The sequence below is a fragment of the Manacus vitellinus genome, unplaced genomic scaffold, assembly GCF_001715985.3.
Source record: "Manacus vitellinus isolate BGI_N305 unplaced genomic scaffold, ASM171598v3 scaffold_21_pilon, whole genome shotgun sequence".
In the NCBI taxonomy this organism is placed as follows: Eukaryota; Metazoa; Chordata; class Aves; order Passeriformes; family Pipridae; genus Manacus; species Manacus vitellinus.
This window is the reverse complement of record NW_021939546.1, coordinates 4,709,537-4,736,994: the sequence shown is the minus strand read 5'-3', so window position 1 is coordinate 4,736,994 and position 27,458 is coordinate 4,709,537. Positions and strand designations below refer to the sequence as shown.

The 27,458-nt window shown below is 41.5% G+C and overlaps 1 protein-coding gene across 1 annotated transcript; it reads left to right on the top strand.

The window, feature by feature from the left end:
• The first annotated feature begins 271 nt into the window (after positions 1 to 271).
• On the top strand, positions 272 to 26,704 carry LEPR (leptin receptor). The gene is made up of 18 exons (XM_008925101.3): positions 272 to 327; positions 2,707 to 3,009; positions 3,976 to 4,093; positions 8,989 to 9,194; positions 11,181 to 11,326; positions 11,961 to 12,105; positions 14,000 to 14,296; positions 14,452 to 14,572; positions 17,221 to 17,420; positions 18,267 to 18,415; positions 18,662 to 18,821; positions 18,912 to 18,994; positions 19,567 to 19,783; positions 20,512 to 20,694; positions 21,208 to 21,303; positions 21,687 to 21,789; positions 22,416 to 22,491; positions 24,097 to 26,704. The coding sequence occupies exons 1-18, from the start codon at positions 288 to 290 to the stop codon at positions 24,898 to 24,900; spliced, it is 3,447 nt and encodes a 1,148-aa protein (XP_008923349.3). The 5' UTR covers positions 272 to 287; the 3' UTR covers positions 24,901 to 26,704.
• The last annotated feature ends 754 nt before the right edge of the window (positions 26,705 to 27,458 follow it).

The window sequence follows — 27,458 nt, the reverse complement described above, 5'->3', positions numbered from 1 at the left end:
TTGATATTCTAAGCAAAGTTTTTTCCTCAAATGACTTTCTGGCCTGTTCTTCCTTTCCCTGGTCCAGTGGAAGGTGTCCCTGCCCATGGCAGGGGGTGGAATGAGATAATCTTCAAGGTCCCTTCCAACCCAAACCATTCTGGAATTCTGCGATTCTGTTTACGAAGGTGTGAGTGTCAAATTAACTGAAGTGCACCCTAATGAAACCCTAATGAAATAATAGACTGATAATTGTCAGCTCTCAGTTAATTTTCGGTGTGTTTTTCAGATCAGCTCTACAAAACAAGATGTATTGGCAAATCATTCTGACCATTCTTGTGCTGTTGGGTAAGTTCCTAAAAGAATTGGTCTGTTGGAAGTTGTGTAGAATAAAGAGAAACATTTCTGTTTCACAGTGGTGTCTCAAGTCATGCAACTGGATTAGTATCTTATCACAACATGCATCTAGAATGTACAAAGAACCTGATGTTGTCATTGTGTGGGATTGAAATGTTGACCCTCTCAGGGTTGTGCCTGTGTCTCTTACCCCAAAAAAGCAGTGAACTGACTTTTAAGCTCAGGAAACATCAGTAGAAAGTATGTGGTAAATCAAGAGACATTCAGATAAATGCCCCAGTCAGAATTTGATAAGAGAGAAATTTGTGGGTGATTTGTTTTGTTACCCAAATAGGTCCAAAAGCATAAGGAAAGATCCCTTTTCCACCAGAACTGCAAAGTCTCAGTGTAGCCGAGGTGTCACTGAGCCTGAGCTCTGCCTTTTTAGGAGGCTGACATTCCTGCTTCCATGGGCACAGGGCTGTTAAAGGGTGCTCAACCAACTGCAAATGTTGGATTTAATAAACTAGTTTTCTAATCGGGAAATGTCTGTAACAATATTGGCAGATGCTGTTCAGGGACAGCTGGTATTTGCCTCTCATTTTTTTACTAAAATAAGAACTTTTTGAAGACTTGATGATCATGCTCAGGGAGAAAGAAGACTTTAATCCAGTGAAGTTAATCTCAAAATTTGTGTCATCTTATATCCTTATAGAAGATGAATAAATCATTAGATTTCTGTATCTTTTCTTTATACATATTTTTTATATATATATATACATCTTTTTTATCTTGCTATATATGTACTTTTATCCACTCAGTATCAAATACTGCATTGTTGACATTCTTTTAAATACTTTACGTGATCTGAACATATTGTGTACCTTTAATTGACAAACTCAGGGAGTTTTCCTGAGGTTTCCAAGCAGTTTGTGCTCTCTGATGGCCTGGAATGACTGAAAATCAGCGTATCCATGGGTTGGCCATAAGCAGATAACCACAGCTGGCGTCTTTAGCCCTGTTAGCTCAGATATGCTGCTGTTCTGGGCTTCCTCTGGGTCATTTTAACTTTATTTTTTACATTTCTAAAGAAGTGGGAAGGAGCTGCACACATTTTGACTTGATAAGATTTAATTAATCCCTTGGGGTGTGATATGTGAGGGGGAAGTTGTTCCTTGGAAGGGGAGCTGACGGGCTGTGAATTGGGTGGTGCGTTGGTTGTTTGTCCTGCTTCATGTCACTTGTTTGTCCTTTTTAAATCATATATTAGGGACTAAGAGTCTGTTTGCTCTGCTGCATCCTCCCCATGCAGCCAGGAGGCATGTTGAAGCTGGTATTTACAGAGGCACAAACTCTGTTAAATGGGAGAGGAGGAAAGAACAGGACCCTCCAAGAGTGTGGCAGCACAAAATCTGTGGAGAGAGAAAACTAAACACTTTAACACTCTGCATAATAACACACTGCATCTACTATTTTTTAAAAACTTTTGTACTTCTATATTGTTTAGCTCATGTTTCTGTGCTATTAATTTCTAGAGAAATTCTGTTCTTTTCTTATTTTGGCCCTTGCAAGCATAGAGCATCAATTAATTTCTATCTAATGAACTGCTTAAAATATTTATGCCCTTACTGAGCAAACAGCTAAGTGCAAAGTGCACAAATGAGCCACATGCCTTTCTGTAACTAGGGTTTAATCTTTGAAATCATAGTGTTTTACAGTAAGCTGTTTCCAAAACCCACCCTCTCATCATTCTCAAAATCCTTGGGAGTGGAATTCAAGTTCTGACTTACCAACAGGAGCTGCAAATGTGGTCAGAGCAATTTCATTTTGAAGGATCTGATGGAAAAAAATTTTCTTTTTTCTGCATCTCATTTCCCAGATAATGCACTCAGTCATACATCTTTGTAACACTATGCTCTGGTTCCAGTGTGATTATGTCTTATATTTACAACAGGATTATTTTTTTTTCCTACAGAAATGGAGCTGTGTTATAGGAGCTGGAGTGAATGTGTTCCAGCACTCAGGGGAGATGAGACTCACACCTGTAAAGTGTGTGAACTTGGGTATAGGATTCACCGTGTTTTGGATTAATATAAGCCATTTTAACCCAAAGAGGTTCTTCCCCTACAATCTTGGCCTTATTTCAAGAGCTTGAGAAATCCAAAGTTTAGGTGTTGTGAGTTTAAGCAGAAAGGCTGACATCTGTCAGCTGTGGCACCAGTTCAGAGGGGATGTTTCTAGTAATTGTGTCTGCAACTCATAGAATAGCCCCTGGAAACAGCCTGATTTTTATGTTGTGAGTGTGTTTCTGTATAACATCAACCAGTCCCTTTTCACTGACAAGATCAACTTTTTCATTTATTTCCAATATCTTTGCCTTTATGTTTGCAGACTTCCTTCAAATGGCAGTTGCCCATTGTATGGTCCATCCAATTCCTCCCAGGAACTTTACATTACCCTGTGTGCTGCTGAATGAGACATCTCTGAGCCCTTTCTCTGCCGGAGTTGAGAGTTGGTTTGGTTTGAGGAGAGACCATCGTAGGACATCTGAAATCAAGCCTCTAATGAATGAAGAAAGTTTTCTGTGTTGCCTTTGGAGTGACAACAACATTGATTGTTCTTTGTACAGAGCAAGCCTGCAGGCAAGGAAGTTTATTCCTTCAGAAATAAATATCTCTGCTTCTCAAGAAATAGGTGGGTTTAGCATTCAAGGGCAGAAGAAGTTACTTCTTCAAAAACAGGTTGGGGTTTTTTGTTGTTTGGGAGGAGAGGGGTGGGTTGTATTAGTGGGGATTCATTTTTATCCTGGGCACACAACACAGTGTGGTAAAATCCTTCCTCACAGAGTCTGTAGTGGAAGATGAAGGAGATTGTAGAGCACAGTTTCAAGGGGGAAAAAAAAGTTAGCTGCCTTTCTAGGGGAGTTCTGAATAAAATATGTAGCACTGCATATGAGGATGTAAGCCCAGAACTTCAAAGGAGTTTACACACTATGAGAAAGATATTATATATTTTTTATGGACATGGGCTTTAAACTCCTTTAGGAGGTGGGGGAGATGGAGAGCGAATGGCATAATTTCTGCATGAATTGTGATGCATTAGTAAATATCTGTACATGGATTAGAATTATTTTTTCCAAGACTGTTTTTCTCCTGTAAACCCCAGTCTCTGAGGAACATACTGGCCTGCAGGAATCTCATTGAGCTCAGTAGAGTAGAATTTCATTTTCCAAGAACTTCCCCATGGAACAAAAGACTCTCTGTTAAAGTGTGTCCCACGTGTTGCAGTTGCATGTGCACAAACCCGCAGCACAGCCACAGAGAGCTGTGCCCCTTCACAGCAGCAACACAGCAACCAGCAGCAGCAGCTTCATTTTTCTCCACCCTGCAGCCTTGTCCATAAAGCCAGGTAAAAAACAGTCCTTCTTTAATAATGCCAGTGCAGCAGTACTGCAGACTGGGAGCCTTGCAAGTGTCAAAGGGCATCTAATTCAATACAGATTATTCATAAACATTTGCACATTTGTGGTGCAACCTCACCTTCATGGAATATCTGTTACTTGTCCTCTCTTTGGGAGTGAATTTTATTCTGGCTCTTCAGTTGTGGTTTTATTTTGTTTTAATATAGGTCAGGAATGGGTAATCCCTTTCTTTTGTTTAGGTTCAAACTGGAACATGGAATGTTGGATTAAAGGCAAGCTGGACCTGTTAATTTGTAACCTGCGGGTTTTGAGATTGTCCTTGAGAGAGGACTTGAAGGTTAATCTTTTTTATGCTGGGTAAGTACAGACTCTGTTAAATTTAGCACTATTGACATTGGAAATCTGAAAGCATTTTCTAAAATATCAGCATTCCAGGTTGCAGCACAGTGGTAGCCCAAGTTTAGAAAGCAGATTATGTTATGTACCTTTGTCTTGTCTAAAAGTAATCTTAGGCAATATGGAAAATTTAGGTTTCTTTAAATGAGAAATGGTTGGAATGAAGAGTCTTCCTCCTTTGTGTTTTCTGTGTTTCTTAAAATGCTTTAGTGAAATCAGTGTTGACTTGTTAAAGTTTCTTTGCTGCTACAGTTGCTTACTTTTAAGGCTGCCCTCTTGGTTCTGCCTTTTATTTGCTTTTGACCATAATATCGTCTCTCTTGAAGTAATTATGGTGCTTAACCCGTAATACAGTGCCAAATGCTACTCTAATCCCAACAATGCCTCTGAGAGACACTCACCTGTGCAACTGTCACTGTGGTAAATATTCCCTGGAATGGTGATAGATGGAATCATCCTGGCTGTGGGTGGGCAGGTCTTGTGCATATGACCTGCCTGATTTGGTTATAAAAAGATCTGTGTGATTCCATGAAACCACACAGTTTCTTCTGAATTACTGATGGATTGGAAAGAATGGCATAAACACAGACACTTAATTTCTTTAGGAAGCAGGATAAACTTAAATAGCTGATTTAGTTGAATTTACAGGTGATATCTTTTACTTAACAAAACAGTGTCTTGCCACAAATGTCTTGCCACAAATCATCCCTGTAATCAGGGTAGAAAGCAAATGTATTAACTAGGAATAAATATGGTTGGTTAGCTGACAGAATACTCTAAAGCTGAAATCAAATTTTGATTAAGTTGGTTCTTCCTTACTTTGATTTCTGAAATACCATTACACGGGTGTTTATGGGAGTAAATCTGACTTTGCCTCTGTTCCATCCAGTCCCAACTGCAATAGGATAATCTTTGCCAGTGATCCCAGGGCAGTAATCTCTGTATTGAATTTTTTTGGTATGCCAAACATCCATGGAACAACAAATTGGAGTCCCAGCTGGGATGAAGAGGTTCTTTGTGTTATGAAGGGAATTCAGTAAGTGCCATGCAATTTAGGAGAGCAGGCCCTAAGGACTCACCAGAGTCCTCCTGGCATTTCTCTGTTTGATTCCTCTTTGCTGCAAAGGTGAGATACAGACCAGTCCCTGACATTGGAGAACTTGTTTCACTCCCCAGATTCTGTATTTATATTTTTCCTTTAGGATCCCTGTGTGCTGGGAGAGCAGCTAGTAAAGCATTTCAGACTTTGGTGAGGTGACAGCTTTCCCTGTTGGCTTGCTGATACCTTAACATTTTATTCACATGAGCCAAAATACCTTGAAAACATGCCCAGTTTTAAAAATATGCATTCCTGGCATGTGTTTCTCCCTGGGAGTCAGGAGACCAAGCCAGAATTCTCATATACAGGACAGGCAGTGCACAAAATAATGACCTAGAAGAATCCACAACAAAAAAGCTTGGGTCCTTCCCAGCTTTTATCTTTTACAGCATTAAAGAAATACCCTCTTATTTTGCACATCCACAGTATTCCTGCTTGTAAATGGTATCATTGGAATAGAAGTATTTTGTTCTGCCCAAACCAGTGCCGTGTTCTGGGAGAGGCTCAAGCAAAGGTGATGATGGAGCTGTACCTTCTCCTTGGCTTGGCTTTGGGAGAGGAAAGATTATTCCAAATTAGATAATTTAGATTAATTGTCTACCAAAAGTGATTGATCTTTCTAGGAATGTTGTAAACCCCAGTGGTTAATTCCATGAGCTGAAATGCCTTAGCCTTAGGGATCCCTTTGGAGTGACACAGATAAATGTTCATTTGGAGCACTGATTATCACTTGCCCTTTCAACAGATGGTGGTGTATAGAATGCATTCATATTTCTGACTTATTTGAAGTACCTGTGGGGCTCTCCTTTAGTTCTGGGACTAGACTCCCATATTTTTGAAGGATAAACCATCCATTAGCCCCAAGACTGGTGTCTTAGTTGAGTGCATCAGTCATACACCGAGCCTTCTTCAGCCAGGGAATATCAACCTTTCATTACAGATTTATCCTCCCATGAGCTCAACAGCCATCAGATGTTCTGCAGTTTAACAGGGCAGCTTCTTCAAAGAAGGATTTTGCTAGAGCTGTTATGTATCAAATACACTGGAATATTTTTATGGAAAGTCCTTGAACCTTGGACAGCTCCATTGATTCCTATTAAAGGTGGTGCTTGCACAAACAATATATAGAAATACTGAGAGCAGAATTACAATAGTACCTTTATTTCATAGCTACCTGCATGGGATGTACCTTTCCTAAAATTAGAGGGACTGTAGAAGTTCATGTATTTCTTCCTAAAATAGTTTTGACTTTTTATTTTCAGTTCATTTTTCCAATTGCAAGAATATGATTGAAATTCACTCAAGACATTTAAAGTCTAAAAGTTTGCCATGGGGCCACAGATTAATGTAGCATAAGTAAAATCACCTTCTGAAGTAGGGTTGAATAGTGCACCAAAATATAAAATATTTAGGAGGTGTTAAGGTGGTGACTAAATCTGTGACAGGGTTTGGAGTGGAGGAGGAAAGCAAGCCTTGGGCACATGCCCTTGCTGCAGTATTAATTATTTCTGTGGTTCAGGGTATGCAGTATTTCATTTTTTTCCTTCTTCTTATGCTTTAATCCCATGTTTCCAGCTGAAAACCACGCTGCCTTTCACTTGTTTGAAGTTTGCCCCAAATTTCTCCTCTTGCTCTACTGTGTGAGGGCACTGACCTCTCCTGAACTTGTGAGGGTTGATGAGTCAGTAGTACTGACACTGGCACAACAAGGAGAAAAACTCTTTACCATTTTTCCTCCTGTACACCGCTTTTTGGGTGTAAATAAGTTCATTTTGATGGTTAAAAATTGAAATAATGATTAGGAAAGATTAGGGGGTGGGGTGGTAGTAACCAGTTTCCAGATAGATCAGATCAAAGACATGGTTTGATGAAAAGACTACATTCTTATGAATTGATTGTGGCTTTTTTGAGACTAATAAAATCAGTGAGAAACAGTAGAAAGCAGAGAAACTTAAAAGAAAATTCTGCAAAGTCTTTGAAAGAAAATTCAGGAGAAAAAAAGCGGAGCCACAACTATAAAAACAAAATAATTCCAAGTAATTTAAAAGCTCTACGTCTGCCAGATGCCATCAGCATAATTCTTGTGTCCTGAAGTCTGTGAGCCCTGCTGAAAATGATTTTGGGAATGTCAGTATTGGCTGGCTGGAGCATTAATAAACATAAACTACGTTTTCGTAGGAACTTGCATAACTTCTGGGGTGGTTACTGCAGAGCACAGTGCTGTGAGGGCAGAGTGGTGCTAAAAATCCTTGCTCCCAGCCTGAGAATGTCCTAAACCCAAGGGGGATGCACCTGTGTGTGCTGATCAGTGCAGGATGGGGGGATGAGGCCCTGACTCCAGATGAGCCAGGAGTGACCCTGGTGGGGTTCCTGCAGGCCCAGTCTGGGCTTTGCATCTGCTCTTCCCATAATCCATAATTCTTCTGTTTTGACCTTTTCCTTTTTAAGTAGGGCAGAGAATGGTAAGAGAAGCAGTGAATCATGCCCAGTCCCCTGTGCTTTACACTCAAATAAAAGTACTAGATAGCAAATTGACTAAAACCAAAAAAAGCACAGAAAATCTTGTCCATTCTTTTAGTTCTCTACCCTCTCTGAATTCAAGTGTTCCAATGAGTCATGCCAGCTATAAAACTATTTAAAAAATGTACAGAAAGGTTCTTTTCTCTGAACTTCAATTTCTTTCTGTGAATTAGTAAAACAAAACCCTTACTGTACAGAAATTATTCCAAAATTACTTTGGAACAATTCAAAACAGAAGCTTTTTTTTTTTTTTTTTTTTTTAAAGATGAAAAGTCAAAAGCAGGAAAGAATCCAAAGTGGTTTAGCTGTCAGGATTTGTCTTGGCTTTGCTGCTGTGAGAAGTTTGGCCACAAACTATTCACACTCTTAAATCCCCTACCTTAGGGAGGCCTGTGCCACTGAATACCTGCAGGACTCCATAAACATGGAGCTGTGTTTGGAAGAGACTGAAGAATATCTGTGGATTAGAAATGAGAATAAAGAATACTTTGGGGACTGCTGGTTCCAAGGAGAGTAGGTTTAGATGGAATACTGGGAAGGAATTCCTGGCTGTGAGGGTGGGGAGGCCCTGGCACAGGTTGCCCAGAGAAGCTGTGGCTGCCCCATCCCTGGAAGTGTCCAAGGCCAGGTTGGAGCAACCTGGGATAGTGGAAGATGTCCCTGCTCATGGCAGGGGGTGGAACTGGGTGGGCTTTGAGATCCATTCCCACCCAAACCATTCCATGATTATTTTATTACTTGTAATGCTTAATTGTAGCAGAAGCTGGAAGGAATATGAAATTGTTTCAATATTATTTCAGTGCCTCATGAAGAGGAATTAGAACATAATCTCGAGGGAGAGGGTGCAGGGAGCTGCCAATTAGTCCACTGGAAAGTAAACTAACTTTGTGTGCTTGAGAAGGATCTAGGAATGAGACCTTCAGGATTCAGGAGCTAGTCTGACTAAACTACAGGTATCATGTAGTGTTGTAACACATTTGCTTTAAAGCCAAGCCTTAGGAATACTTTTAATGAAATCATGTTAACTACTTTACTTGGAAACAATTTCAAAAGGGAGAAGCAGCAAAGTCAAAGCCATTAGTTACAATTTTTACTTCTTTATTTTTTTCATCAATTAATATTATTTTTTATAAATAAACCTTATCTAGATGGACAAACCTCTTGAGATATAGAAAAAGTACTGGTTTGTTTTGGTTCATGGTCTGTTTTGGTTCATGATTTGTTTTCCCTTTTGTAGCTCAGAGCTGTCCCTGGGAAATGTGTCCACGAGCTCTCTCCAGGAGACTGTGAGGATTGCTCAGTGTGAGTGCACTGAGGATGACACATGTGAGTGTCTTGTGCCCTCTCTGAGGCTCAACCACACCTACATCATGTGGCTGAAGGTGCTGGCTGGTGTGACACCTCTGTGGTCACCTTTGATGTCAGTCAAGCCCATTGACATAGGTGAGTATGACCTATATTTTCAATTGTTCTTAATGGGCAACAGCAGCAGGATGTCTCTCCTGGAAAAGAAGGGCACAGACAGGACAGGAAAAGGCTTCCTGGGATTTCTCAGCTCCTAATGCCTGTCTGGGCTCCAGTACAAACCAAAGTGAGCAGAGGCCAGGCAGTCAATGTACTTGTTCTTTCTAATTCTTTCCTTTCTAATCAGGGCCTCTCTGTGTTTCATTGTGGGGCTGTGAGGGAGCTTTTCTGTCCATGTAGCTGAGGACTTAAAATCTGAGGGGAGAAAAAAGCTGCTCCAAAAGTTACTTAACAAATAACCCCACCTCTTTTCACAAGCAGCTTTGTTGTCCTGCTGCTTCCCTTCCTTATACATTCAACACCATCATTGTCCAAGTTGGAAAACATTCCTCTGTGTTTGATCAAGTTAAACTGTACTGACATTGTGAATTTGATATGTGTTGCTGTCCAATATGCCCAGTTACTGCAGATTTGGATGAATTCCATAAAGGCAAGGAGTCTGTCATCTGTGGGGGGGTAAAACTGAAGTTTTATAAACTTCTTATTAATTTAAAAACTTATGAGTTTTATAAACTTCTTCCCAACTGATGTGCAGACAGGATCAGTACAAAGTCTCTGGGTAAGCTAGTTTTGAAGAGAAGAGGTTGCATTTTTCATCTGCTGCTTTTAAATTATGCTACAGGAAAAAAATTAAAAATTCAAACTTGAGTCTGCCAGTATTTAAAATGACATAATTAGTTAGTTCTGCTTAGTGAAGTATGTTTTAAAAATGCATGATATTAGTATATGTTCTGCCAAGATTCAGCTCAATTAAAATTATTTTGAATGTAAAACTATGAATGCTTGTGTAATGTTTATTTTATTTGCTTATAGTAGAGCAGTGGCATCAGCAGAATAGAAATCATTATCTGTGTTCAGAAAGTGTGATCTGTTTTGTAAGAGTGTGATGTAAAAGCCTCTGACTTTGGTTTTCAGAGCTCTGCCTCCTCTCAAATCACTCCCTGCTGGGCTTCATGAATTTAATTGCTTTGAGATGGTTTATAAGTAATAATTAAATAAGATCTGACTTAGTGGAGTGAATTTATACTGAAAATAAGAACAGGTTTGTGGTGTAACTGAGTGAGATTCCAGTAATACTGCTTATATGAGACACTCTAGAGAGCTGGAAACCCAGTGCAGATGGAACTGGAAGGGAACACATCCCACTGCCCAATGGGAATGTTTTGGAAATGTTTTCTCTTCAGTTTTGCACTTGCTGCTCACCCTGCAATGTTTTGTAAGAGCGAAACTCTGAATGGGGACAAGGCCAACCAAAAGACTGGTGATCTGTAAAGGTCTGAGAAACAGATAGAAGTAGGATCTGGGGTCCTTGCCTTTGTCTGGGGAAGTGGGACTACAATCTTAGTGATCATTCCCAATTGCCCATCCCTTCCCCTCTCCAGAGAGTTCTCTCCATCCTCGTGGGAAATTTCCAAACCCTCCATTTTACTTTGCCCTAAGGTAGCTCTCCTAGAGACCTTCTTTCAGAACCATAATCACTGTGGAAGGATGGGAATATTTAGAAAGTCCTTGTATACAGTCTTTGTATGAGGACATTATCTCCTGTCTTCTGAGGAGCAGATTGATTTGCTCAGCTCTCCCATCCCTCTCTTACCCATCCCATCTTTTCAGCCAGGCAGGCTGATGCTTGGTTGCTGGGAAGAGTCATGGCCCAAGGCAAGGAATTCATGTAGATTTAAGGCAAACACCAGGTGAAACAGCATTTTGTGATCACCAGCTATATAACAGTGCCAGGGCACGCTTTTCCAGTGATGCTACACATCACCAGTGTCACACAGCAGCTGTAGAGCAGCTTGTGAAAACTGAGTTTAAAGAGAAGGTGTGAGAGGGAGTTTTGGCTCAGTAAAACCCAGCAGTCACAGGCAATGAGGTTGGAGCTGAACTTATCAATGAATTTGTCTGCAGTAAAGCCTGAACCTCCTTTGAACCTGCATCTGGAAATGACAGAGGGAGGTCAGGTGAAGATGTGCTGGTCTGAGCCTGCACTGCTGCCATACCCTCTGCAGTACCAAGTGAGGATCTCTGCAAAGCCAGGGCACAGCACTTGGCAGGTGAGGCAGCTCCGTGCTCTTGGATTTCCCACGGTTTTCCCATGAAGCAGCGCAGATCAGGGGGTCTCCCAGAGCCCAGGATTTCTCACAACCCTCCTTGTCTTTGAGTAGAAGCTCTGGTGGGTTGAGGAACATGACAGGTCTGGTGGAGCTGGGTGTGGCACATTGCCTTTCCCTCAGCTGGGAAAGCTGGACTTTACATCTGTAAAGAGCCATTACACAGGGATGAAAGGCCCATTTCCTGCTGGGTCTTACAACAAACTTCTATCTTTCTGTTTGGATGAAATCCTAGGTTCTGTGAAGTCTGAAGGCAAAGCCTTTTACTTTCAGCAACCCCAAAATTCTATGATACATGTGTGTATGTTTAATATTTATAGATTTTATTAGCAAGTTGCTTTTTCTACCACACAACTGGTTCTGGAATAAAAAGCAGCCGTTAATTAGCAATCCATAATGAAATAACTTGTTTTCCACAGAGTTATGCAACTTCTACCAGAATCAAATTCACAGTAAATTTAAAGAAGAAAGCTTTTTTACCCAACTTGCTACCTAAAAACTACTCTCTAGACTAATTTGTGTCTTTCTCTTTTCCTGTTTCATTATACAACAATAATGGCTTGTGATAATCCAACAGATGGTTCAAGTTGCTCTGGAAGCCTCACTGGCCATTGACAATACCCTACTTGATTCCTCTTACTTGGTTCAGGTGAGGTGCAGGAATCACCAGGGTCTGGGGTTCTGGAGTGACTGGAGCACACCATATGATCTCAGTTTGGGAGGTAGGTCACGTGCAGTGAGTAGTCTTTTGGAACAGAACAGATGTCCCCGTTTGTTTGTTTTGTGGAATGAGTTTGAGGGTGTTATGGGCTGAAAAATCCAGTGGAAGCACTTTCTCCTGCTCCTCTTTTGCCTGGCTTTGCCTGAGGCTCAGCTCTTTTCTCTGTGCCAGACTTGCATTAGGATTTCCGGATAACATGTGCAGACTGCAGTGGCAGCTCGTGACACCTCCATGTCTGTGCCTTGCTCACCCAGCACCTGTTCAGACCCAGGAAAAGCTTTTTCCAATAGGTTTTCCATTTCAAAAGACAGTTGGCAGTGCTGAATCTCTACTCGCTACAAGATTTTTCTTCTAATGCTTTCTCTCACTTTGTAGCTGAACTGAACACCCAGAACAGAACTCAGTGTACATTTAACAACCCATTTAGGTGTGTAATGCTATGCATAAATTGACTTTCTGATTTTTTTTGTTGGATTTTTCCATGCTTTGCTTAGGATTAACTGGAGATGTTTTGGCCTGTGCTGTCACAAGAATCCTCTGAACCATTCCATGCCAGAACTAATGCTTTACCTGAGCCCTTACATGGACATCTCTTACTGTGGCTAAACATGTCATCTGTGTGCTTAAACCAAGTACTGAGGAAAGAATTAGACTTTTGAAATGGAGCTTTTTCCCAGAAAAACTGAAAATACACAGACCCTTAAGGCAAATAAACATGATACACAGGATGCCTGATTATAGGTCTAGAGACCTAACTGGCCCTTAATGTTCTGGATTTACATTTATATAGACATATAAATTAAAAAAAAAAAAAGTGTGTGTATAGAACTATATAACTTTGAGAATTTTTTAGGGGTGAATACACATTTTCTCTCTCTCACATATGTATATACTCATAATTTTCAGAGGTTTATGAGTGTATCGAGAAATACAGATTTAAAAGAGGTGCAGTAGTTACTGTTAGATTATTTTTTATTAATCACATTTATGGGATATGTAATTCTATTAAAAATACATCTCATCAGCAGAATAATCCCAATGTGACAACCTGATGGCAGCAGAGAGGGGTTAATTTCTTCATGCAGGGAGTTCTAGTTTTTTACAGCTGACCAGCCTCATGTTCTGATTTATATTTAACATGAAAATCCTTGACGGGGACGATATCCTAAGTGTGCTCTGCTTTCTGAGCAGGCCTGTATTTTGGGGAAATTCTACAAATCTCTGAAGTGGTTCCTCAGCTGTGGAAAGTAAACCTGACCTTTTAAGGATTTTCATGCTGGCTTTGAGATGATCTTTGGCAAACTGCTCCATTCCAGCAGGTGTTCAGCACCTGTACCTCCCCTGAGTCCCTGACTGATGGAGGCTCAGCTTACACATCTTTACATCCTTGGGAAATTCAGTGTCTTTATGCCTGGGTGAATTTTTGTACTGCTGCCACCATTTGGTGTTAATTACACTGCTGAGATTGTAAAACAAGTTTTTGAGACTTTAATCTGCTGACTTCAGTAGGAGCAGGAGCAGCAACTCCTGGAAAGATTGGTTAATTTTCTTATGTTTCCCTTGTGCTGCTGTGTGTTGCTTCCACTGTACCCTCCAGTGATTTTCTGCTCATTTCACTCATGTTTGCCTGGGGATATTAAAGTTTATTTTTATCAGAATTTACAAACATCAGTTATGGAGAGAGACAGTCCAAGGGTAATTTCTGCTCCTCTGCATTGTAGTTGCTAACAGTGATTAAGAAGTTAGAAGTACAACTGGATGATGATGATAATGATAATAATAATGGTGATGATAATAATAATAATTGTAATTGCTATTTTCTAGCTTTTATGTTTTCTTTTTGTTCAATTTCTAATCTCAACAGCTTTTTTTCCCCTTTCTTCCCTTTTCTGCAGCTGAAGTCCTGTACTTCCCTCCTCAGATCCTGACCAGTGCTGGTTCTAATGTTTCATTTCACTGCATCTATAAAAACAAAAGCAAGATTGTAGAGCCCCAGGAGGTTGTTTGGTGGCTGAATTTAGCAGAAGAAATCCCAGCCAGTCTTTATACCCTTGTGAGCGATCGCGTAAGCAAAGTTACTCTTTTCAACTTGAAAGCAACCAAACCTAGAGGAAGTTTCTTCTATGACACATTGTACTGTTGTCACCAAAGTAGGGAATGTCATCCTAGATACGCTGAATTATATGTAGTAGGTAAGATTCCAGCTGGATTTTAAATTCTCCTTTTGGTGCATTTTAATAGTAAGGTCAGAATATTTCCATTTGAACTCCAATAGCTTTTATTGAGCATTGTTTTTTGTATAAACCATTGTATCTTTATTAATAAGCTTTCAATGTGTTTTAATTAGATATGAATATTAATATCACCTGTGAAACAGATGGATACTTGACTAAAATGACTTGCAGTTGGTCTGCAAACCCAAACATGTTACTACTCCCTGGGAGTTCCTTGCAGTTAAGATACTACAGGTATGTAGAGCTTTTAATTCTCTCTTTGTGATAGGAAAGCATTGCTCAAAATATTATGCCAGCGAATAATTCTGAATACATGCAATTAGAAAATTCCAGTTTCTGTAAGCTGGATTTCTTCCAGCTGGAACTCCAGAGGTATAACTGTGTGTGCAGAAGGGAACCATAGATACCTGAGTATGTAACATACATCTATTTATGTTTTTCAGCATTTTAAAAACTGTAGATGCACTTTGGGAGCCGACTCTCTTCAAGTAGTTTGCTTGGATCAGTTATAAAAATTATTCTGGTTGCTCATATTAACAAATTGTAAAGAAGTAAGGAAAAAGCCCATTCACAGAGTGTCTGAGCACTGGAGCAATGGCCTGGGGGGCTGTAGAATCTCTGTCCCTGGAGACTCTCACATCCTGACTGGATGGGGCCCTGGGCAACTCCATCTGTCTTTGAATTTAACCCTGCTCTGAGTTGGATGTAGGACCTGGGACCTCTTGAGGTCTCCATATAATCTTTGATTTTTCTATAATTCTGTTATCTTTTTTTCTATATGCAGACAGATAAAAATATAGGATGAAATAAATTCATTTCAGATGGAAAAAATCTTGCTTAGAGAATCAAATCTTAGTTCATGAAGTGGATATTGCATCTTTGACTACAGCAATTCATAGAATCCTAGAATCCCAGAATGGTTTGGGTTGGAAGGGACCTCAAAACTTGTCTCATTCCAACCCCCTGCCATGGGCAGGGATACCTTCCTCTAGACCAAGTTGCTCCAAGCCCAGTCCAACCTGGCCTTGAACACTTTCAGAGATGGGGAGTTCTCAGTTTTCCTGATGTTTTATTTTCAGATAGTTTAATTTTGTCTGTCTTTTAGACAGAGCAGGAGAACTGGGATGTTGTGTGCAGCAAACACATTATTGTTTGCAAAATACAAACCTGATTATGAAATCAGTGGTACCAGCACCCTTATCTTCATTCATCTGCACAAATGTTGCTCCTGGTAGTGTTGTTTTACCATGAAACTAAAGAATCCCTTGGAGTTACTGATATATTGAGCTTGAGAGTTTCCTAGAACCACTTTAGTCTTTATATAAACAAGACAGACAGACAGACAACCCTTCCTGAGAGAAAAAAATCTCCAATCTTACTGCTCTGTTGGACTGGATATGCAGAAATTTTGGCAAACTGCTGAGGGCCTAATCCTTTGGAAAGCCAAACTGTCTTCTCTGTTGGAGATAGGCTGAAATTTTGAAGTATCCTGTACCAAGGTGAATATTTCACAGGGTTTTCTGGACTAAAGAAATAACTGGAATGCTTGAAATTTCAAGTGAAGGCTTTTCAGGTAGGATTAGTGACTGGCTGACTGCTAAGGTAGGTTTTGTTTAAACTGTCTTCACAACTATGAATATAATGAGTGTACTACTGGGTAGGGAGCTTGGAATAAAACCCATGCTGCTCTTGCCGTGTTTTTTATTCCCACCTTTTCACTGTTCAGGTCTAGCTAAAAATGTTATTTTCTAGTAGGAGGTGATAATCTGTACATTTGTTAGTATTCCTGCTAGATCAAAGAGTGACTTTAAGACTGCTTGCAAATGCTTCCCAAATGCTAGTGCTTACTGTGATCCTTCTTTTTGTTCTTTTTTTGTTGTTGTTGTTTGCTCATAGTAAGATCTAAAAGAGGAGAAAATAAAATAAAAAAATCTTCTGAGTTCCTGCTGCTGTTAGATTTTGCAGCTGAAATGCAGCCCTGCAGTGATGTGTGTGATGGTTTGGCTGCTGGAGTTTTGTTTTGCTTGGGTTGTTACTACATGTTCCTCTACAGTCAGTGCTGCCAACAGAAACAGCTCCGAAAGGATCATTCTGGGAGAACAGGGAATGCCAAGCTAAACCTCCAAAGCACAAGGCACTGCTTTAATCAGTATTAAACTGGACAGGAAGAGGAGAGATTCAACCAAGTGTAACTCTTGTGGTTCAGTTGAGTAACTAATACCCTCTCTGGCCCCTCTCACCACACCCTCTGAGCTGTGCACAAGCTGAGGAGAAATTTGAAAACTTTCCATTTCCAACAAGTTATCCAGGGCCATTTTATCCAGAAGCCAGTCTCCTCTCTTCTGTTGCCAGATGTGATAACTGTATTTTAAAAGCAGCCTCCAGAACTGATATTTTATGGGATTTCCATCTCCTGGAGACCTCACTGTACATGTCTGACTGGTCTGTGTGGCAGCTTTCCCCTGATTTCCAGTTGGTATTTTGGAAGTCATTCCTGACTGGAGTGAATTCTTGGCAGGAGATCTGCCTTGCTGTGTTTATTGCTAACACCTCAAATCACATGATTGATGAGTTTATGGAGCTGCTCTTGCTGTACCTGTTTCTTCTTGTCAGTCTCCTATCAAAACATTCTGCACTGGGGAGAGCCTTCATGTCCTGCTTTTTCCAGGCAAAGAGCCAAAGCTTTGAGGAGTGACACTGCAGTGCTATTTAGCCATTTAGTGCAGATTCAAGATCTGCCCAAATAATCATCAAACCCCCCAGGATGGTTCCAGTGACACTATTTGTTTTAATTACCTCCAGACTTCTGTTTTGTTGTTGCCATGAGCAGCTTAGAATTGCAATGTATCAACTGAATGTGGTTTTTTTTTTTCTCTTTTAAGGAGCCAGATTTATTGTTCTGAGTTTCCAAGCCCATCTCCAGAATCAGAGGTGAAAGAATGCCATTTGCAGAAGAATCATTCCTACGAGTGCACATTTCAGCCTATTTTCCTTTTATCTGGATATACTCTGTGGATAGAGTTCAAGCACTTCCTAGGAACACTTGAATCCTCCCCAACCTGTGTCATTCCAGCAGATGTGGGTAGGTTGAGGTTCATGCACATCTCTCTTCGCTTGTGACTTTGGATTTCAGTCCTTAGATGGTATAGTTAAAGTTTTCCACAGCATTTAAAATAACTTAAAGAACATAAAAACTTTGATATTGTCTTGGATTACATGTTATTTCCATACATTTTGCTTGGCACAGGAGCAAATTGGAACTGCACCAAATACCTGTAAAATTAAACATCCAGTTTTGCATGTTTATTTTCCCTACACAAAATACAAATGTTATATTGAAAAAGGCAGCTCGTTTTTTAATTAGGTAATTTTTGGTTATCTAACTTTTCATACCTCATATGCCTTCAATTAGTTTCTATTTTGATAAGTAGGGCACTATATGTATTATTTACACAGTTATATATTTATTTAAGATCATGGGGACTGTTCATGCTCTTTCATACTTACGCAAAGTTTCTTTTGTGGCACACACAGCACTTAAATTTGTATAAACCAAGAGGCAGGAGCAGTGTTTGAGTGTTTTCAAAGACTCAAAAATGTGCAAATCACGATTTATAATCTGTTCTGTGACTCAGAGCATTCATTGGGTATTTTTTAGACACAAATGTGAACATCTTTAGCTGTTTGTCCCAGGGCAGGGATGAATGCTGAATGCCAGCACCAAAATAACTGCCTTAAATTAAAATGAAACACAAGGAAACGTGCCCATGGATTATGTGTTTGCAGCACAGTCCTGCTTTCCTTGGAATTGCAGAGGCCACAACATGTTACCTGCTACCCCCAGGATGAGGAAAAAGTAATGATTGGATTTAATGAGGAATGTCAGTGCAGATATTACAGCCATTTTTTTTCTCTTCCAATTTTCCAGTGAAGCCGCTTCCCCCTTCCAATATCAGAGCAGAACTCACCAGGAATGTGGGGCTGCTGAACGTGAGCTGGACAAACCCTGTGTTTACAAACAGTGATCTGAAATTCCAGATCCGGTATGCAGTGAACAGGGAAGAGATTCCATGGGAGGTACTGTCTTTTTTTGTCTGAATTGGAGCAGGAATCACTGCAGCGTTGTCATTTACTGTGTAGCTGCTTTTTGTGGAATATTTGGCATGGAAGAAATCAGAGGCATAAGCATTTGCAGTATCTAGCAAAGGAATATTACTGGTTATCTCACTTTCTCATTGGATTAATTTTCAGGGATTTTGACTCCGAGAGCTGCCTAAACAGACTTTTGCTCTTATTCTACATTTTTTTAACCTTCTGTCACAGCTCTGTGAAGTCTCAAACACCCCAAGCAGCTCAGCTGTGATAGAAGTTGAGCAGCTCTGTGTGGAGTATGTTGTCCAGGTGCGGTGCAGGGAGCTGGATGGATCCGGGTACTGGAGCGACTGGAGCAGACCAGCCCAAACACTTGTACAGGACATCAGAGGTCTGTGTCCTTCCAGGGGCACTTTGAGATCTGGGCCAGTGTTTTCCAGACTGAGGAGTGACACTGTTCTTCCAAACTGTCATTTTGCAGCTCCCTTGCAAGGCCCTGAATTTTGGAGAATCGTTACCGAAGATCCAGCAAGGAGGCAGAAGAACATTACGCTCGTGTGGAAGGTGAGAGCAGCCACCATTTTGATCCACAAAATGGCAAGAAATGCCAAAAAGGGAGTCTGACAACCACATGTTTCCCTGTGAGGCAAACTCAGGCAGTCATTGCTTATGGGACTCGGGATCTGCCTCTTGCTTGGCTAATCCTGGTGAATACTGGTTATACTACTGGGATGCAGTTGGAGATGGTTTTTCCTTCTTGGCTTTTAAAGGCTGAGGCAGGACAGAGGAAAAAGTCCCTCAGTGCCTGCTCACTCCTGTTTGCCCATGTTGTGTGCAGTTGGCTGCTCTGGGTTTTGAACCCTAAAAAATGTGTGAAACAGTGAATTACTGTAGGAATCTAAAAGTTTGTCTTTCCTTGTTCTGGGAAGAGAGGGAATAAGTGTCAACTCTCTGAGAGGCACAGAAGGAATTAAGTCTTTACATGGACTCCAGTGCCTTGGCTAAAAGGACAGGAGCCAGGCTACAGAATATATATATATATTGGGTCATATTTTCTTAAAATTGGCACTGCCCAAATAACATTTGCTTTGGAAATGAGAGCCAGGGGAATGAATTAATGCCCATTTTTGCGACAGCCACTGATGAAGAACCACTCGTTGTGCAGCGTGAGCCGATACATCATAAAGCACCAGACACCAGGGAACATCTCCTGGGTGGAATATGTTGATCATGGCACCACCTGGTCTTTTCCATGGACTGAGCACACTCACACCATCACAGTTTTAGCCATGAATTCTATTGGAGTTTCTTCAGTTAATTTTAATTTAACTCTCTCACAGCAAATGAGCACAGGTAAGAACAGCCATTTTGGGAATCACAAGGAATCCTTGTGATGCTCTTTCTTTGTAATAAAATTCCCTCTGTTAGAATAAGAAATGTTTTATGGGGATACATTCAGGACCAAGAGAGCTATTTGAAAACTGAAATTTCCATTGTATGAAAATCCTAATGATCTTTGGGTTGGGAAAAGAGTTGTCTGTCACTGGGCTGACTTCCCTCCTAACAGAATATAAAGCAATTAGTCAAAGAAAAATGAAATCCTACTGTAGAACTAATCTTTCATCTACTTTGTCTTGGGAACACCCAACATTCCTGCTGGGGAATGTTTTGTTGTTTCCAAAATGAAATGTGGTTGTGTTTCTGGCTGCTCACCTGACGGGCTGCCAGGGTGCAGAGTTCTCAGAGGTTTGGCTTGACTTCCTGAGTAGCAATTCATGGATTTGACTGCACTCTGCTGTGTTTATTCCTGACAGTTCAGTATTGCTGATAATTTTTGGTTAAGGATAAATAAGGAGGTGCAAATGAGAATCGGGATATTTGATGTCTAAGAAATTTGATGTATTTAGCATCTGGGACTGGTTGGTGTTAACTGAGCTTAGAGAGAAACATCTCTGCTGATGTCAACTGAAGATCAGGCTTTATTAGGTAGGAGATAACTAAACAAGTGTTCAAGTGCTGAAATTTAGCAGTCCTGGATAGTTTATGGGATGTTGATCATGGCTGTTCCCCCTGTTCCTCAGTGGATGCCGTGCGGTCGCTGAGCGCTTACCCCGTGAACAGCACCTGTGTCATTGTGGTCTGGACTCTCTCACCCCAAATCTATATGATAACATCCTTTGTTATTGAGTGGAAGAACCTTAACAAAGAGGAGGAGACAAAATGGGTGCGAGTTCCTCCAAATATGAGTAAATATTACATTTATGGTGAGTGTGCACTTGAAAATATACCGCATAATGTTATTTTGCTGAGCTTTTGGAGTCCTGTTTTTATTTCTGATGTCTTTCATGGTAAGGACCAATAGACAAATCTTTGATGATCATTAGAGGAGTGACTGTTTTAATAATCAGGTTAACAGAGTGAGGCTCAGGAGTGTGTTCATTTTGTGGCAATACAATAAAATTAGTTCTGGAATATTGAGTACAGAAGCTAATTAGTTTAGTATGTGCTTTTCATTTGCATTTTGGCTTTAACCTTAAAAGTTTTTACAGTAGATCCATGAAGATGTTAATTCCATGACAGAATAATGCTGGATTATCCAGGATGGATTAATAGTTTTAATCTTATGATATTAAAGTAGGGATCTATAAAGGATTATTTCCCTTATTGCCTTCTCTGGGTTGATCTGAACTCTGAACTGTGACCAGAGCCTCTGTGGAGGGAATTGTCTAAAAGTTGGATAATATTTTGGATTCAAATGTCTGATTTCCTCTTTCCAGATTACTTTATTCTGATTGAGAAGTACCAGTTCAGCCTGTACCCTGTGTTTGCTGGAGGAGTTGGCAGAGCCAGAGCAACAGATCAGTTTAGCAAAGGTGACTGACAGGATCTTTGTCCTTGTCTTTTATAAAATAGGAGCTTATAAAAGTGACCTTTACATGCAAAAGTCTCTGTCTTACCAGAAAAAAATATTGGTAATGAAGCAATTGTAATGTAACTACAAACAGACTTCAGTAGCTTTAATTTGAAAACTCTGTGGGATGAGTTCAGTGAGAAACTAAATTCCTATTTAAAATGATTCCTTCCTTTTTGTCTCTTTATTCTCAAGGGAAAGGTTTGTTGATTTGCAATGACACTGTTTATCAAGGCTTTTTTCCATTTAAGCAGTTGTTTCTATTGTGTTATTTCCCTATTGCAAACTATTTGTTCACAGACAAATTATTTTTCTGCATTATTATCTGAACTCCTTTATTTCCAGGTGGATTTGAAAATGAGAATAATGGCAGCCTCTCCGTGGTTCTGCCAATAGTTATTTCAACCTCTGTTTTGTTGCTGGGAGTGTTGCTGGTTTCACACCAAAGGTATGTTTTTTGTTGTCATCTAAAAGTCCCAGGTGGTGCAGCTTCACTGGTCCCAGTCTGCTGAACTGGTTTCACAGAATCCCAGACTGGTTTGGGTTGGGAGGAATATTAAAGCTCATCCAGTTCCACCCCCTACCATGGGCAGGGACACCTTCCACTATCCCAGGTTGCTCCAAGCCCCATCCAGCCTGGCCTTGGACACTTCCAGGGATGGGGCAGACACAGCTTCTCTGGGTAGCCTGTGCCAGGGCCTCACCACCCTCACAGGGGAGAATTCCTTCCCACTATCCCATCTAACCCTGCCCTCTGGCAGTGGGAAGCCATTTCCCCTTGTCCCATCCCTCCAGGCCTTTGCCCAAAGTCTCTCTCCAGCTCTCTTGGAGCCCCTTCAGGCATTGGTGGGTTGGGGTCATCCAGCACAGACTGTCTGGACCTTTGATAATTTGCAAAACTGCCACCTGGTATGTCACTTCTTTATATTTTGCATTAAATTTCAGCCATCTATAATATCTAAAATGAATGTTTCATGGTCATAGTGCTCTGGATAAATAAAATTGCAGAGATTCCTTTTCTGTACAGTACAGCCCCTATGACGTACCAACTCCAGCATTTACCTGACATTTCAGAATGAAGAAGCTGCTTTGGGAGGATGTTCCAAACCCCAAGAATTGCTCGTGGGCACAAGGAGTTAATTTTCAGCAGGTGTGTATTTCCCTGGTGATGCTGCTTCCCCCAGCCCAGGGATTCTGGCTGCTGTGAGTTCAGGACTGGGCTCTACCTGTGGGTAAGGCCAGACCCTGCCTAACTTCTGAAGGAAGAACTTGGAGCCTCTGGAGTCAGCAATACAGAGAGCTGAGAGCTGGAAAAGTGCCAGGACCAGACCCCAAGAGCTCTTTTGAATGTTTAAATTTTACAGCAATTAGTGAATCAGTTGTAGAATCCCGTGGGTGTAACGTTTATGCACCTTAGTTTGTATCAGCAAACAAAGTTTCTCCTGGTCCCAGAGTATCATCACCGAGACAATAATCCAAATTTAGGTCTGGTAATTCCAAAAGAGCATCTTGGGGCCATGCTTGAGCTTCCCTGTGGGTTTGGATCTAGTTCCATCTGGTCAGCAAAGTCTAGGAGCTGGTGACCTGAGGCTGACTTTTCTCCTGAGTTTTATGGAGCTCCTTTGCCTGTTGTTTAATGCAGTTTGCACCTAGCTCACACCATACATGCATCTGGAAATCCAGCTGCGTCCTGGCTGATACTCCAGAGGATTCCATTTCCCAAGACACTGGATTATGCATTGTATTTGATAAATATCTGACAGGCTTTAATGAGTGATGTGTCAGAGCTGACAGATGGTGGCCTTTGCCACACAACACCCCTGGTCCTTGGATGTGGTGGGTTTAATCTCTGTAGGCAACTCTATCTGTGTTTGCTGTGGTGCCCAGAGAGCAGATCCCGGGGGCTGGGATGAGGGAAGGGATATAAACATCTGTGTTCAGGATAAACCACCTGCCTCAGGCGAGCAGGTGTATGAGGGGGACACAAGGTTTTTTGGTTGTCCAAAATCTTCCTGTTAATTTTGGTGATGGACTTGTGTGGGACAAGTACTGAAGTCACAAGAAATCAGTCCTGTCACGTGAGGGCCAAGGCAACACTGATAGTGAGTTTGGAGTGACTGGAAGCCCAAGATACATGAGTTGTACCCTCTTTGCTATAATTGCACACTCCTCTGAGTATTTTGACATGTTCCTCATTGTTTTGGCAGCTTCCCTGCTGTAAAACATGGTTTGTTGATGTACATAAAACCTGGTTTAGTCTGTTTTGTCCTGAATTCATTAGAAATATATGTTTTTCAAGTGAGTTTTCCTTTGTAGCTCTCCGAGTGCTGGTGTTGCTGTCAGTTCATCCTGCTGTACACACACCTGTATTAAGTAGTAGTAAATCCTATATTTCTCTGAAGTAAAGGTGTTTCTCTTCACCCAAAACATAGAGCTGCTACTTAGATGGAGGTGTTCCAAAAATACTGTGGACAGGCTGAATTTGACCCTGAATAATACAATCCTAGCAAGGAAAGTTACTTCACCTGCCATATAAATTATTAAATCTGCTGAGGAAATATATTGTAGAGGATTTTCAACTATATGATCTTGAAAAACAATGTGGGAACTTGATGTGGCAAAACTCCAGGGTCCTCAGAGTGCCCTGGGAATGCACTCAGGTGTTTGGATTTGTGATCCAAAAAATCAGTATCTTGATACTGCAATAAAACTTTTAAGCAAGAGATGAGCATTAAAATATCTCTTTTTCTTCCAGCCTGAAACTTTTGAGCATCTTTTTACCAAGCACCCTGAAGCCACCTCATTTGAACCTCTCCTAGATGCAGAGATAGTGCTGGAAGACATCAGTGTCACCAAAGCCTTGGAAAAAGAAGACACACAAGATTTTTTAGGAATTGCTTCCACATTTCCAAACCCCCAAGACTCTGAACGTGACTCTGCTTGCTCGAGCAGCCACTTCAACAGCAGCAGCTCCTCCCAGAGCTCCCAGGAGGTGCAGGGCAGTGGAGGAATTGACCTCAAATATGCGACTGTTGTCGGCAACTCCCGATCCGATGGGCTTTGCGAGTGGAAAATGAATCCAAGGAGTTGTTTTGATCGATGCTTCTTAGCAGAAGATTCCACGGTTTCAGGTGCCTTCTCCAGTAGCACTTGGGAGGTGGGAAGTGGAGTGTTTCTGGTGTTCCCTGGCTCACCGGGCAGGCAGCCCAGCAAGACCCTGTCCCTTATCTCTTCAGAGGGATTTTCAGAGCCTTCCGACCACGACGATGCTTTCACGGACAGTCTTGAGCGGAGCCTGTGTTACCTTGGGATAACACCATTGGAAAAAAGAGAAAATGGTATTTTTCTAACAGAAAGTTCTGAGATGCTGTGTCAGTTCCATACAGGGAATCTGCTCACAGACACGGGAGTTCTTCAGCGCACACCGAGGGATGTCCATGGGTTTATCCAAAGTAGCCTCAAGCCCAAAGCCATGGTGCCATATGTGCCACAGTTTGGGATCGCTGCTGCCAAGGGAAAGGAGGCCACAGAGAAAAACTCTGCTGTCATCACACCATAATTTGAGACTACTACTGGGTTTTTAGGTGTTGATGCATTCCCCTGCTTTTCCCTCTCCTGACTTCCTCCAGGAGCTCTCCTCTTTTGGAGCTGGGTTCTGTATTTAAGTGCCAGGATTTAAGTAGGAAAAAATTCCATTCCTTGACCTAATTTTCAAATGTGAGGCCTTCCTTTAGAGATCTGATTGTCCAAGTTACCTCAGGTACCATGTTACCTATTGCTGGTGCCTGTTAGAGGTGTTACGTCTGACAACTCCAGTGAAGAATTGGATTTGAAATCAGATTGGGTGCTGTAGACATTGAGGTGAGAGGCTTTGGGAGATTCCCAGACACTCCTCAAGGGCTCAGAAGGATTCAACACCATCCACCAAATGAACCCAATGCCTTTCTTATGCAGTCACTGACTGTCCTTTTGTCTTGGTGTGGGTTCCATCCAGTTCTGTAGCCTTGGGCTTCTCTCCATTTCTTGTTGTCCAACAGTTTTCCCCTGGGGAGAGCACGTGTATTGGCAGCACAGACCCATGCACACATCTTCTCTCTGTTTAGGAGTGAAGTGTCTCCTCAAACTGCATTCAAAGAGCTTGTTCTGGTTTTAGGGTTCACCTGGGGACCCCAAGGATGAGGGAGCAAGGAGTGACCTTATATGTAGACTGAAATATTTATATGGGAGGTGGTTTTGGGGGGGGAAAGCTTGAATGTGTCATTTCACTGGGAATGACTTGTGACACCAAGTTGAGCTGGATGTGGTTGGAAGGAAGGAGTCAAGCAGTCAAAGGCTCAGGGAAGCCTCAAGAAGAGGAAGAGAATAAAAATTCTTAAGTTTTCATTAATTGTGGGTGTTACCTGGATAAACTGATGTTTGGAAGTTAAACATCCACACTTTTGTTGTTGAACACAAGATTCCAGTACAAATGGTACTACCATAAAACTGACATCTCTCCCAACCACTTTCTTAAGATTCTGCAGTAGAAAAGACAAGAATTTGATCCAAGGACCCTGTATTTTTGATCTTGTGTGAGCTAACCTGTCTGTATGGACTTGGAGAAGTCAGTTTGCCTCCACAGCCCTACTTCAGTCAGTGGGAGAGCTCCAGGTGGGAGGAAAATCAGGTCTTGCATTCTGGCTGTATTTTCTGGGATAACCAGGTAAAAAAGCCCATACCTATTTGCAAGCCAAATCTGTTGGTTTTGTTTTTTTTTACTTCATAGTTGGTAAATATTTTTGTACATGTGCCTTTTCAGAGAACTATTTTGAGGAGCTAAGAAGGATGAATTTGTTGTGTATTCCAAAGCTAAATCTCTGTTAAACTCAACAGAGGCAAAACCAAAAGGGCAAAACCCAACGACAATAGTAAAAACCAAAGCGAGTGTGAATTTAAGACCAGCTTAACACAAAACCCAGCTGCTGGTGGTTTTGGACAAGCTGCTGACCTGGCTCTTGTGGGCTGCTTTGTTTCTGATGTTGACTGTGATGCAGATCTGATGTTCTGGTTTCAAAAATATTGTGTGTGCTGAGGGATTAAAAGATGTTTTCTGTTGAGGACCCCAAAACTCGCTTTCACTGTGATTGGAGGCTGTGGGACAAACCTGCAGGTTCCTGCAGCATTCCAGGGGTAAAGCTGTGACAAGCACTGAGGGGAATGCTGACTTAGGATTTATCTGAGAGAAGGAATTCCCTCCTGCCGGCATGGGAACTTGATGTGGCACAACTCCAGGGCCCTGGGAATGGGCTCGGCTGTTGGATTCTGCCTCTCCAGGGGGTTTGTCCACCAGATCCAACATCCCCTGGAGTGTGAAGATGTGGGAGGTGAGTGTCCAGAAAAATAATTTAGCTGTGTTTGAAGATCTTCTTTCTCAAGACATGAAAAGCTCACGTTGATTTTAGCGCACTCAGTCCTTACCCAGTAACTCTGTAAGGACAAGAGTAGCATTAACCGTGGGAAGGATCAGCTGGGGGAACCAGGGAAGGCTTTCCTGGGAATGTGGGAAAATGCAGGAGTTAACCTTCTGTCCCTGTCATGCAGGACTGTGCCTCCAGCTGTGCTCAGGAATTGCTCTGTTAGGAGAAATGCATGGGGTCTTCCCTCGATGGATGGTGGTATCAGCACTTTTGGGAGTCCAGCCTGTCCTCCCACTGCTATCCCACGTTTTTTCCAAATGGCCAGACCAAGTGTTGCTCCTCAGGAAAAGAAATTCATCTGCTCTACAGAAATCCTGATGTGGATGTCAGAAATACAGCAAATGTGAGCTGGTCTCTTCTGCTTCAGCAAAAAGAGATTTTCAGTGTAATTAGTGTAGAACCAAGTGACAGAATCCCTTCCTGGGGTTCCTGGTCGTGCAGGTGAACCCAGGTCCTGACCCACAGCTGAGGCCACAGCTGTACCAGTTTATCCCATAAATAATTCCTGAAACTGCTTCTCAGTCTGGCATTTTCATCCGGATCAAACGGACATTCGATCCCTCTCTTCACCTCTCTCTGCTCACATATAAAGCCAAAATCTGCATATTCTGAACCCACCATCTGCTGCGTCTGCCTTGCCCTGGCTCCAGTTACAGCTTCA